Genomic DNA, 12080 nt, shown 5'->3' on the forward strand with positions numbered 1-12080 from the left:
ACAAGCTCAAGAAAATGAGTTTCAGCAATCGAAAGTCGTCTCTACGAGTAGATACAGCAACTACATAGAGATTGGACTAAAATTCCCTGATCATAAAAAATATCATCTACATGCCTTTGTAGATAATGGATCAGGATTTACAGTTGCAAAGAGATTTGCAATTCCAGAAAAACTCTGGAAAGAAGAAAAGAAAACAGCTACTGGTGTCACTTTTGATGGAAGCCATCTCACCATGAATAAAGTAGCAAAAAATGTTCATATCACCATTGGTGGAGGAAAATTTACCATCCATAACGTCTGGCAATCTGAAGGTCAAGGCGCAGATTTCTTGTTGGGTAATGATTTCATTCTCCAACAGAGATTTATTCAGGATGAAGAAGCAATAGGCTTCAGAAAAGGAGAACGGGTGTTCTGGGCAGATAGGCTTATTCAGGCCAAAAGTATTGTAGGTCCACACTTTACTACCTAATATCAGAGATCGCAACAGAATAGTGGTGATCTTACCCCCTACAAACCCAAATTTGAACCCATACTCCAAATCAAACAACAAGAAGAATTACTTGTTGAAGAAACTTCAAATCATGCAGAAAATCTAAGAGGAAAAGCTAGAATGGTGATTGACTACAGAGATGTCAACAAAAAGACTGTCAAAGACGGTTATCAAATTGCTCAAGTAAGAGTACTGATCAACCAGCTCAGAGGAGCTAAAGTCTTTTCAAAATTCGATGCAAAGTCGGGTTTTTGGCAGGTCAAGATGCATCCTGAGAGTGTACCTCTCACTGCATTTGGAACACCTCAAGGACATTACGAATGGTTAGTAATGCCTTTTGGTCTAAAGCAAGCTCCCTCCATCTTCCAGAGAAAAATGGATAATATCTTCAAACATGTTGCGGAGTTCTACGTCGTCTACATAGATGACATTCTGGTCTTCTCCAAAAACAGAGAAGAACACATGAAACACCTCTATGAGGTTGTAAAGCTGATAGTTCAGCATGGAATTATCCTAGGGGAAAAGAAAATCTTCTTTATCCTTGATGAAGTTGATTTCCTAGGAATAAATATCAAGAATGGAGTAATAAAACTCCAACCACATATCCTTGAAAAAATCTGGAAATTCCCAGATAGAATTCCTGATGCTAAGAGTCTAGAGAGATTCCTTGGTGTCATAAATTATGGGAGAGATTTCATTCCCAAGATCTCAGGGTTAACAACAATGTTATCTCCTAAGACAAGTTCCAAAAGAAAATGGAGCTTCACAGAAGATGATGAAAAAACGGTGAAGCAGATAAAAAATCTCTGCAAAAACCTCCCTCCTCTTCAACAACCAGAAGAGAATGATGAGATTATCCTCCAGACAGATGCGAGTGATAATTATTGGTCCGGTGTGGTTCTAGCGAAAGCGCCTGGAACTAACATTGAAAAGATCTGTAAATTTTGTAGCGGCAAGTTCAGCCCTGCAGAACTGAATTATCCCACAGGGGAAAAAGAAATTTTGGCTGTTAAGAAAACTATTCTAAATTCTCCAGCTTTTCTTGGAAAACCCTTTACTGTTCGCACCGATTGTGCCAGAGTAAAGAACTTCAAAAATTTCAAACTTGATAAAGCTGCTGATAGAGGAAGATTAGCCAACTGGCAATTATTTCTTAACCAATATGATTATATTGTTGAATTAATTGCAGGAAATAAAAACTATCTTCCAGACGCCTTAACCAGAGAACTAGCCATGTTCAACAAAAGAGATGACGACGATGAAGGTCGCAATCCCAGAAGCAGAAGAGCTGGGAAAGAACATGAAGACATTGAGGATCCCAAAGAAAAAATCCTCAAAAGATTCTTGCTAAGTCCAAGAGGACTAGCCACAACTGATCAATCCCAGGGCAAAGGATTGGCTAGCCCGTCTCAAACGGCAGACGGTAAAGGCTCATCAAGACCGTTGACGGCTGTTGCTTTGCCAAAAAGCAAACCTACTCCAAGCGGAGTAATAAATGTTTTCAATTATGAACTTCGAACTTTCGATACTCCTGTGTTCAGAACTGGCAGGAGACTTGCTTACCACCAGAAGGCAATTCTGGATAACATTTTATTTGCCTTTCAGGAAAGAAGCAGTGGTCTAATGTTTCCAGCTCTCTTTGCATTAGCTGAGGAACTCTATGAAAACGGCAGGCCACAGTTCGAAGAAATACAGCAGAGTGCTGTCAAGAAAGAAAAAATTAACTTCCTTGAAAATCCAGAAAGTGCTAGGGTCCCTATCATGGCACTCAATGAATCAGATTGGCATGAATTCCACAATCTAATAGGAAGGCACAATTCAGAAGACCTAGTTCCTCCAACCCTCTTCATTGTCTCAGGATCATATGTTGGAAGATACTTGGTAAACGTCCAGAGTGAACATCCCCAAGAACACAAGCTTTGGCTTGTTGAAAATGGTTTTGTCCATAACCTGTGGAGCAAAACAAATGATGATCTGAAAGGTTTGCCGCCCATCATTGTCAACACAGTCAAAAATATCAGAAAGAATGACTGTAAACTACGACTGAAGTTCAGATCCACTCCTCCAGAATGGATCCAAAAGGCAAACGGCGACGTTGAATATATTCCCCCATATCATTATGTGAGAATTATTCAAAGAAAATATCTTCAACCAGCCTGTGTAGCATACAATGGCCAACCAAACTCAAGCATCCCATGGATGAAGGCCATGGCTTTAGACTACATCAAGAAGATCATCTCTGAAGATGTCAACAATACCTTCCTGGCAGCAGGAGAAAAGACAATCATCACTGCCTACGATCATCATGACGTAGTCAGCAGTGACCTATTCCTATCTCTCACCAGAAAAGAGATAGACTCGACAATGGCATGCATGCACTGGGTGGAAAAGCTTGAAAATGACAACCACTACAAGATGTATGTTGATACAGACGTCGAGGGCAATGCAACAACCGTTCGTATGGCCCAGGCAGACAACAACTCCTTTGTCTTTGGCCACCATTCTGAAACAGATGAGAACATGTGAAGCAACAGGTGAAGAGTCAGCACCAAAATTGCGACTGTAGATCTTTTAGACTTTTCTAAAAGCTACTTTTGCTTTTTCCTTTTCAAAAAAAAAAAGACAAGGATAAGTAAAAAACACTTCACTTCTCACCTACTAAGCTTTTGCTTTTCCCGTACGACCTCCACCAGCAGGAGCACTCAGAAAAGCAGAAGGTCACGGAGTTGTCCTGTAGATTATAAAGTTTTGAATTCCAGTTTGAGTTCCGCTCTCTATATAAAGAGCTTTAGTTTCATTTGTAAGGCATTCGAAAAACGGAAACATCATCCCATATTTGAAAATAGCCATATCAGTTCTAGATTTATACACCTTGAGTAGAAGAGTCTTCTCTCAAATAGTAGTGTACTTCCAAGTAAGTACCTGTTCTCATTCTTATGGATACCTAAACAGTTTTGCTGTTTACCTGAGAATGAGGCTCTGAATGTTTAACATGTATATATTTGAATAAATGAATTCATGTGGTTACTCGTCCACTTCTTCAACAAATGTCGTTGTCATTTCATAATTATTTTCCTTAATATCATTGTCATCCTATTCCTTCATGTTTATTCATATGTCATTATTCAAAATGTCTGCATCTTATAGAAATCCGAAGTCTAGTTTGTACTATGTACCCGAAAAAACCAGTTTCAAAACCAAAAATTAGGACAAGCAGCAGTGATTCCGTCTGTTAAAGTATCCGTTAGGCAAGAGGCCGTTAGGAGAAAAACTTAGGGGTGTAAATGAGCCGAGTCGGAGCGAATACTAAGGTGATCATGTTCGGCTCATTTGTTTTTTATCGAGCTCGAGCCGGGCTAAAGCTTGAATTTTCTTTTTCATGTTCAAGCTCGGCTCGGCTTGAATATTTTTCTTAGGCCCGAGCTAGGCTCGGCTCGGCTTGATTTATTGGACGAGCTTGAGCTTGAATAGGCTCAGCTTGGTTCATTTGACTTTAAATTTAAAAAATAAAAAAGATAGAAAGAAAATTTAAAGTAATAATCCAAATTTGATGTCTAACCATCATACAAATACCTTTTATTGTCTAGAATAAACTCAAAATGATGAATCCAACTCAAAATTGCACTTAAAGTAATTAAATAAGATCTCAATTCTTTTCTTTTTATAGTGGTTGCTAGGGTTTGATTTAATTGTTGCACAAGGATTGTTATTTATTATAATAAATTTTATTTAAATTTTCATATTCTCTTCCAATTGAAAAGGAATATAATAAAAAGAATTGAAGAATTGAGATTAGAAAAATTATATTTTTATAGTATAAATGTTCATTAGTCGAGCTTTAACTAACGAGCTGAGTTTTAACAAGCTCGAGCTACTCATGGAAAATACGAGCTACTCACGAGCTAGACGAGCCGAATATATCCTTGCTCAAACTCGGCTCGTTTTTTTGTCGAGCTTAATATTGAGCTCAAGCTCGGCTCATTTATCTTACGAGCACGAGCCGAACGAGCTAAAATCAAGCCGAATACGAGTCGAACACGAGCTATATCGAGCCTACTTACAGCCCTAGAAAAACTTAGGCATGTTGAAGGCTAGTCTTGTTTTTGTTTTTGTCGTTTAAAATGAAATTTTTCTGGTCAAATACTATTGACAAAACTACGGGTCAACATAAGATACAAAGAACATTTTAGATAAAGACTTACCCCTTCTAGTCCTTCCCTAAGAGTCAATAGTGGATACAAAAGTGTTGGATAGTTGGAAAAAATACCGGTGCTTTTTGGGTATACGGGAAAAACCCCTTCTAAATATACTAAAGTTCCTAGCCTGCTTCTACTGTTCATCACTGTTCACAAAATGAAGTCCCGCTTTTGCCCTTGCTACTTTTGTTTTTTACAGAGTGCCATTCGTCTAGAGAGATCGGTGTATTTTTGAAAAGGGGAAAAAGAAAAGACTAGAGAGATCAGTGGTGGAGAAGAAGAACGACTGAGAGAGAGAGCGTGTGTTTGTGTGAAATAGATAGACGGATCGAAGGGAAATTTTCAGCTTACCATCTGAGTACGGGGTGAATAGGGTTTTGATTTTGTAATTATTTTGCTCCTTTCTGGTTCATGTTTTTTCTGATATTGGTTTTACAGGGAAAAGTTTAGGAGATCTTTTTGTTCGCCGAATACAGAGAAAAGCGGCGAGACGGGAAAAAAAAAAAAACAAAGAGGGAGAAGTGAATGGGAAGAAGGAAGAGGAGGAGAAGAGACGGACGGGAAGCTCTTGCGTAAAAGGTAACTTCTTGATGTTAATTTTTCCATCAATTTGTTGGGTACGGTTTCTCGGGATTATTCGATTAAGGGTTTTGTGTAAAATTTCATCAGCATCAGTTTTGTTTCTCAGATTGTATCTGAATTGCAAAGCTCTGATTGTATCCAAGAAACCAAAATTTCCGTGATGTGGTTTGGAATATGTTTGAGCTGACTCTAATCTGTTTGATTTGAAATGGCTTCTCTGTACTTATGTGTTGATACTTGATGGTATGATTGTGTGAACAAGATATGATCTTTAGGAATGATTGGGGAAAAAATGTTCTTCTAAATGATTATTGTACTGATAAGGAAAAATGGTTTCTTGGATTTAAAAGGTCCTCTTCTTATGTGGTTGGGATTTGGGTCTTATGGTTTTGGTATGTATGGTGCGTATTTCTGTGATAGCAAAATTGAAAGCCATATAAAAAAGATCAATATATGGAAAGATTGGAACTTTTTATATTTTGGACTTGATTATCCCTAAATCCCATAAGACACATCAAATGGAATTTTCACTCTGAGGCCATGTTGGAAAATGAATTGTGTTTGGCTGTAACAAAACTTTGTCAAATGGAGTTCTGAATAACATATTTGAAGTTGCAAGTGTTGTATATAAAAAAGAGGTTCTGAACTTACCCCAAACACTACAGGGATGGAGTCTCATATTATTTGAGCCTTAAATTTTCTGATACTTTTGGTAATTGGAAATGCAGATACATGGTTTGGGGAGGAAGACATGGACAACTAAGGGAGACGAACAGGAGGCAGCAAAGAAGGAATACATTGACTGCATTAAGTTGCTAGAAGTGGAGCTTGGGGACAAGCCTTCCTTTGGCGGCGAGACCCTCGGATTTGTTTTGCTTCTGCTGTTGTATGACCAAGATTGAGTGAGTGGGTCGTTTGTTCTGTGACTTTGGATTTGATTCATTCTTTTCTGCTCACTATCTTCTCTAATTTGGATTTTGTGATTGGCTTTTGATGCAGTTTTTTGTTGGATCTTTCGGATTGCTTGCTTTTGGTGCAAAGAGTTTTGTGATCGGCGTGTTATAGTTTGATAAAGGGTGAGAGGATTTCTCAATTCGTGATTTTTATTGATGAATTTTGGTTTGTAGTTTTCAATCGAATTGGCTGCTAAGCAATTTTGGGTGTGATTTTTATTTTTCCTAGGTTTGCTTATTTGAAGATATTTGAGACTTCGATTTGTATATATTTGATTTAGAGGAATTGCACAGTGTGAGGAGAATAAGGCTGGCAAGAAAGTTGGAAAGTTCTACAGCAAGGTCAATCCGTTCTGCTGCTGAAATTTTGAGATATTTTTTAATGTCATTTAAGGGTGTTGAATTTCTGTGCATATCATAATCAACTAGACTGTTAGGTTACCAACATTTAGGTTGTTTAATATTATGTAGACAAGCAGTTCTGCATCTTTTGTGACCAGCATTTTGCTAAGCTGCAGCCTTTTGGTTTTTTAATTTAGGTGTTTTGCAGCGTTTACATAATAATCTTGAGTTTGATTTATATATTTGATATGATGTACTATGTTTTGTTAGCAAAATTTACAGTTGCATTTGGTTTCTAATTTAAATAGAACTATATGATTTATCCAAAGGAAGAGTGTACTTTCAAATTCTCTGACTGTTTATTTCTCATTTATATTTCTCATCAAACCTACACTTTTGCATTGATATTGATCTTAAGATTCCATCTTAAATTTTTGACTTTGGAATCAATTTGCATGGTATTTCCACTCATACTTTGATCATGGTCTTGCTGCTTTTTTGATAGAAACTGTCTTTGGCAACTAATTTATGTAAAAGAATTAAAATTAAAAAAAAAAAAAAAACAGCAGTGCATGAATTTAGTGATCAATACACCCATCTTCAACCCCTCCATCTGCCTGACGAATGGTATTGATAGTCTTCATAGAAAATAGGAACTCCTTCACATAATGCTTTTATGAATGTTCAATTATCTCCAGCCATTTCATAAGGATCATTATGATCCCAATAGACAGCCAAAAGATTTGATAGACATCCAGCATTTGCATATTCCAATACTAGAAAATTGTCTTTTGAAAACCAACTTTATTGTATTTATTTTTTCCTACTTTGCCTATGTAGTTTCTATACAGATTACAGTCCCAGCCAAGCCAAACAATTGAGAAAATATATGCTGACGGTCTTTTCTAACAGATACATGTTTTATTGCTGATGTAGAAATAACTTGCCATCTTTGAATTCTACTTCGCAATACTATTTGTTTTTGTATCTGGAACTAATTGGAGTTATGCTTCATCTACTGTTTAGCTGACTTTGAAGTATGAGTTTTTGTCAATTTTGGTAGGATAACTCTATTTTCTTTGTTTTAAAGTGACAGGCCTGGATTTCGGGTAATTTCAGAACTGTGTTTTTTTGGTTCTGGAGTGGTGATATCGTTTTAAGGCTTTTCACAGTCGAAGTTTTGAGGTAGACTATAACATTAACATTAGGTTGATCTTTGCTTTCAGCTCTTTCCTCAATCGGAAGCCCAATTACTTGGATCAAGAAGCTTCCACCAGCCAAAACATTTGAGCATCCCACAATTTTGGAGTTTTTTAAGTGTTGCGAGAACTGCAAGGAGGTGATCATTTTGTTGTTTTTGAAATTCCCCCCCCCCCCCCCCCCCCAAAAAAAAAAATTACAGTTATCGGTTGGTAATTGGAGCCATGACTATAGTCTGCGGTTTAAACCTTCTTTAAGTTACTATTTTGTTGCAGAAAATAGTCAATCTCTTCATTGGCTCCTCTGTAAGGTATCTGTCAATGTAGTTAACCATATTGATAATACACCCGCAGAGTAACCACATTGAAAAAGAACAGAGAGAAAATAGACATATGGTTATCATGATTGCTGACAGGGTAAGACAAGCTTTTCTTTTGGAGAAATTGTAGTGGATGAACCAGCAAGCAACAACACCAGAAAATGAATATTCTATTGTATCTGTCTTCACAATACCCTTTCAAATCAAATAAGACTTACCAAAATTTTTGCACCACTATCAAACAATTTAAAGCAAGCCAAATGTACAAACCGATAATACAAAATCAATGATATGCTTATGTGTGTGGTCATTTTCTTTTTTAAGCAATTCACTAACAGCCATAACTCCCGCGTTGCTGCGGGCCAGCTATGGCTAGTATAAAACTAAATCCTAATTGATTATGTCCCTTAAGTGCTTCTAACACTCATAACCTTTGAGTTGAATACAGCTCATTCCAACAGGTTCACCTCTCGACCTGAATTTTTTTTTAGGACCATCGATAAACCCAAGCCCATAAAAACCTCCCGGATTATTCGGTTGCATTCTGCAAGACTCGGCTCTTCCCTCCTTGCTCGTAATCCTCCTCTCGGTTTCTGATTCATGTGGGCGTCTGTCACCCATAGCCACCTTCAAATTCTACGCTACTGTCGTGCTTTCCTTCCACGTAGCCCTAAACCTCTGCCTCTTCTTTTCCTCCCCAGCCTAACGTTCATGGACAACAGAACGACCACCACCAGCAATTCCTTCGCTCCTTTTGCCCGTAATAACAGAAGGTATGTATGCTTCTCCTAATCTCGCGGGAACAATAACTAGACCCAACTGTTAAATGTAGTTCAGAATTCTAGTTTCTATGTTGAGATAAAATCAAATTTTGGATTGCAGTTTTAGTTTCTCTTCGTCACTGTTCAGTTTTCTGGTTTCTGGGTTCAATTTCAACGCTTTTGTGCAAGCAAATGCAAAGTTTTACTCTTTCTTTGTTTTTTGGTAGAGGGTAAGGGATTGTGTGCTTATATGTAATTGAGTTTGTGATTGTTGTGTGCTTTGTTTGGCAGTGGTGATGGTAGAGGAGGAGGCTGGGAGGTGAAAGATGAGAGAGAGAGATCGAGAGGTCGCGGCGGAGGAGCAAGGGGCCGTGGTGGTGGCTCTGGCAAAGATAGAGTTGATGCACTCGGTAGATTATTGTAAGCACTTTGACATTCTCATGTTCCTTCCTTTGTTTTGTACTTCTAATTATGAACTGAAGTATTAACTCTGTGCGAATTCAATTCTTTATGTGGTATTGGAAAAAACTATGGGAGTATAGGAATATTCATTTGGACATGTGTTACGGTGTAGATGCATATATAATGTGTATTGGAAGTGGTAATCCAGCTGATTGGCGTAGGTTTGTTTTATATTTTGGACTGTTCTTTGTATTAGGACACGTATATTGCGGCATATGGCTTCTGAGTTGAATTTGGATATGCGGAGTGATGGATTTGTGAAGGTTCATGATATTTTAAAGCTGAACTTGAAGACATTTGCTAATATTCCATTGAGCTCACATACTGTTGATGAGATTAAGGAGGTTGGTCTTAACTTTGTCTGTACTTAATGGTTGGAAGTGAGTAGTCTTTAGTAGTCATTTGTTGTTTAGATGAACTGCCTAAAGTGGAGATTTTATTATTGGAATTTTCTTTGCAGGCTGTCAGAAGGGATAATAAGCAGCGTTTCAGCCTCTTGGAAGAAAATGGGGAACTTTTGATACGTGCAAACCAAGGTCACTCAACAACGGTAACTATCCTTGTTTATCTTGCATTGCAGAGTTTTAATTTGCTATTGCATCATATTGATACAGTATTTTCTTTTAAACCTTTTATTCAACATGAATATTGTTGATGTTTGTTCTGAACTCATAAATTGCAAGCCGTAAGAATTTCTTTTCGTCTTTTCATTTTCTATTTCTCTAATTTGCTTGTGATGTTCAGTTTTAGGATTCTGCATTGATACTTGTTTCCACTAACATTATTTTGTACTTATTATTATGCCAGCAGCTTAATAAACCATTTAATTTTTATGTGCATTCTCGGAATTAGCCTCAACCATACATGTTCGCTTTGATATTATATATCAATTTGTCACATCTTTGCATATTGGCAGGTAGTTGAAACCGAAAGGTTATTAAAGCCAATCCTTTCATCTGAAGAAGTTCCAGGTTCTTTCTTGCGAGTCTTTTAGTCCCTAACTTTCTTGTATTCTTAGTCTTTATCTTCTGTCTCAATAAAAAGAACTATTAGTGTTTTATATGGATTACATTTTGGTTTGCCTTATCTTTTTCTTTTCCCCTAAATCTGCAGTATGCGTGCATGGAACTTATAGGAAGAATTTGGATTCAATATTAGAGTCTGGTCTGAAGTGCATGACGAGATTGCATGTACACTTTGCAAGTGGCTTGCCAACAGATGGGGAAGTGATCAGCGGTAATGTTTGCTAGAATTTTTATCTACTCGTATGTGTTTTGCGGTTCATTAACTTGCTTCTGGTGAGTCAGAATTGCTTCTGGAGTCCCTCATGTATTGTCTATTCCACACCTGTCCCCTTTAAAACAGCCAAAAAATGATAAACAAGGAAAGGGATTTCGAAAGTGTGTGGGAAAATTTGAACAGCAACTGGAATGTATTAGAGCGTGCACATGGTGAACCCAAAATTCTGTGAAAGGGTGTAAACTCTTTAAGAAATGTCAGACAAATTATCAAGGGAAATAATAACTTCTCCAGCTCGGGAATATATTACAGTTTGTGATTGAAATTGTTTATCTGGAAGAAACTTTGTGTTCTAAGGTTTATCCGTTGGGTTATTCAGTTGAGTCCTAGACAATAGTGTCCTTGAGCTTATGCCGATATTTATTTGTTTATTTAATTTTTTTATATTTTGTGAGAATGCTGATAATTGATTTGATGTGGTCTTTCAGGTATGAGACGGGATGTTAACATTTTGATCTTTCTTGATGTCAGAAAAGCTTTAGCTGGTATAACTTTGATATAAAAATTAAATTGAAAGTCATATAGATTCATCATCACTTTGTTTTTATTATTATATATATATATATATATATATATATATATATATATATATATATATTGTGTATATACATTGGGTAACAAATACACAGGCGTCTCATGTCTATGTTCATTTTATTTTACATTTCAGAGGGAATGAAGTTCTACATTTCAGACAACAAGGTGATCTTGACTGAAGGCTTTGATGGTGTTGTTTCAGTCAAGTACTTCGAGAAAATAGAATCGTGGCCTGGTAGAAAGCCCATAGCTTTTTGAACTTGGTCATTCATTTATATTCCATCTTCCCTTTGCCTTTTCTTTTTTGGAAGGTTGTTTACCTTCATAACATGTTGTAGTTCTCATTTCATTTGCCCTTTTTCCTTTTTCCTTTTTTTTTTTTTTGTTATTACACTTGCCGCATAAGCTGGTGGTCGTTAGGAATTCCCTTCTTATCAATGGAAATGAAATTACTGCTTCTGATGTTCAAGATTTGAATGGCTCTTCAATAGTCTTGCTCTTCCTATATTCCAATATCATTCTTGACTACTTCAGTTAACTGCCCAGCAATTGTTGATTTCGAGTTATTGGAATAAAACTTTGAACTGAATTGCCTCGAGGGAGTGAAGTTCCCTCTTTCTGGGCCAAATCTAAAATTCGTTGCTTTTTTTCCTTGATGGGTGGAACCAGTTGGAACCAGTGAAGGGATAGATCAATATAGTTGAATTCTTACTGGATTTCAGCCATCAAAAAAAGAAAGCAAAGAAAAGCTTGTACCAAGCACTAGGCACAATAACATTTGCAACTGTGTTTGGCAACCCTCATCTTTCCTTATATATTGAAATCCTTGCGTGAACTGTGTCTTTTTTCGATGTGGATATTCGTTTTATTGAAATGAATTAGATTCTTCAGTTCCACTCCACTTTTTAACTCTCTCATTATCTAATATCTATGCCTCATCCT

General features: G+C 37.0%; 1 protein-coding gene across 20 annotated transcripts; it reads left to right on the forward strand.

Moving 5' to 3' along the window:
* Nucleotides 1–4894: 4894 nt before the first annotated feature.
* Nucleotides 4895–11607, forward strand: LOC133727935 (uncharacterized). Of its 20 annotated transcripts, none has more exons than XM_062155336.1 (15): nt 4895–5044; nt 5125–5265; nt 5997–6170; nt 6268–6344; nt 6451–6563; nt 7660–7672; nt 7790–7902; nt 8531–8855; nt 9135–9263; nt 9502–9649; nt 9766–9855; nt 10222–10276; nt 10419–10541; nt 11033–11089; nt 11272–11607. In XM_062155336.1, exons 8-15 carry the CDS (start codon nt 8683–8685, stop codon nt 11394–11396), a joined length of 900 nt encoding a protein of 299 aa, XP_062011320.1. In that variant the 5' UTR covers nt 4895–5044; nt 5125–5265; nt 5997–6170; nt 6268–6344; nt 6451–6563; nt 7660–7672; nt 7790–7902; nt 8531–8682; the 3' UTR covers nt 11397–11607. The 20 variants fall into 20 exon arrangements, with proteins under 20 accessions (XP_062011320.1, XP_062011323.1, XP_062011334.1 ...); XM_062155339.1 differs by having other exon boundaries at nt 8574–8855; XM_062155350.1 differs by having other exon boundaries at nt 8784–8855.
* The last annotated feature ends 473 nt before the right edge of the window (nt 11608–12080 follow it).

This window comes from Rosa rugosa, chromosome 2 (genome assembly GCF_958449725.1).
Source record: "Rosa rugosa chromosome 2, drRosRugo1.1, whole genome shotgun sequence".
In the NCBI taxonomy this organism is placed as follows: domain Eukaryota; kingdom Viridiplantae; phylum Streptophyta; class Magnoliopsida; order Rosales; family Rosaceae; genus Rosa; species Rosa rugosa.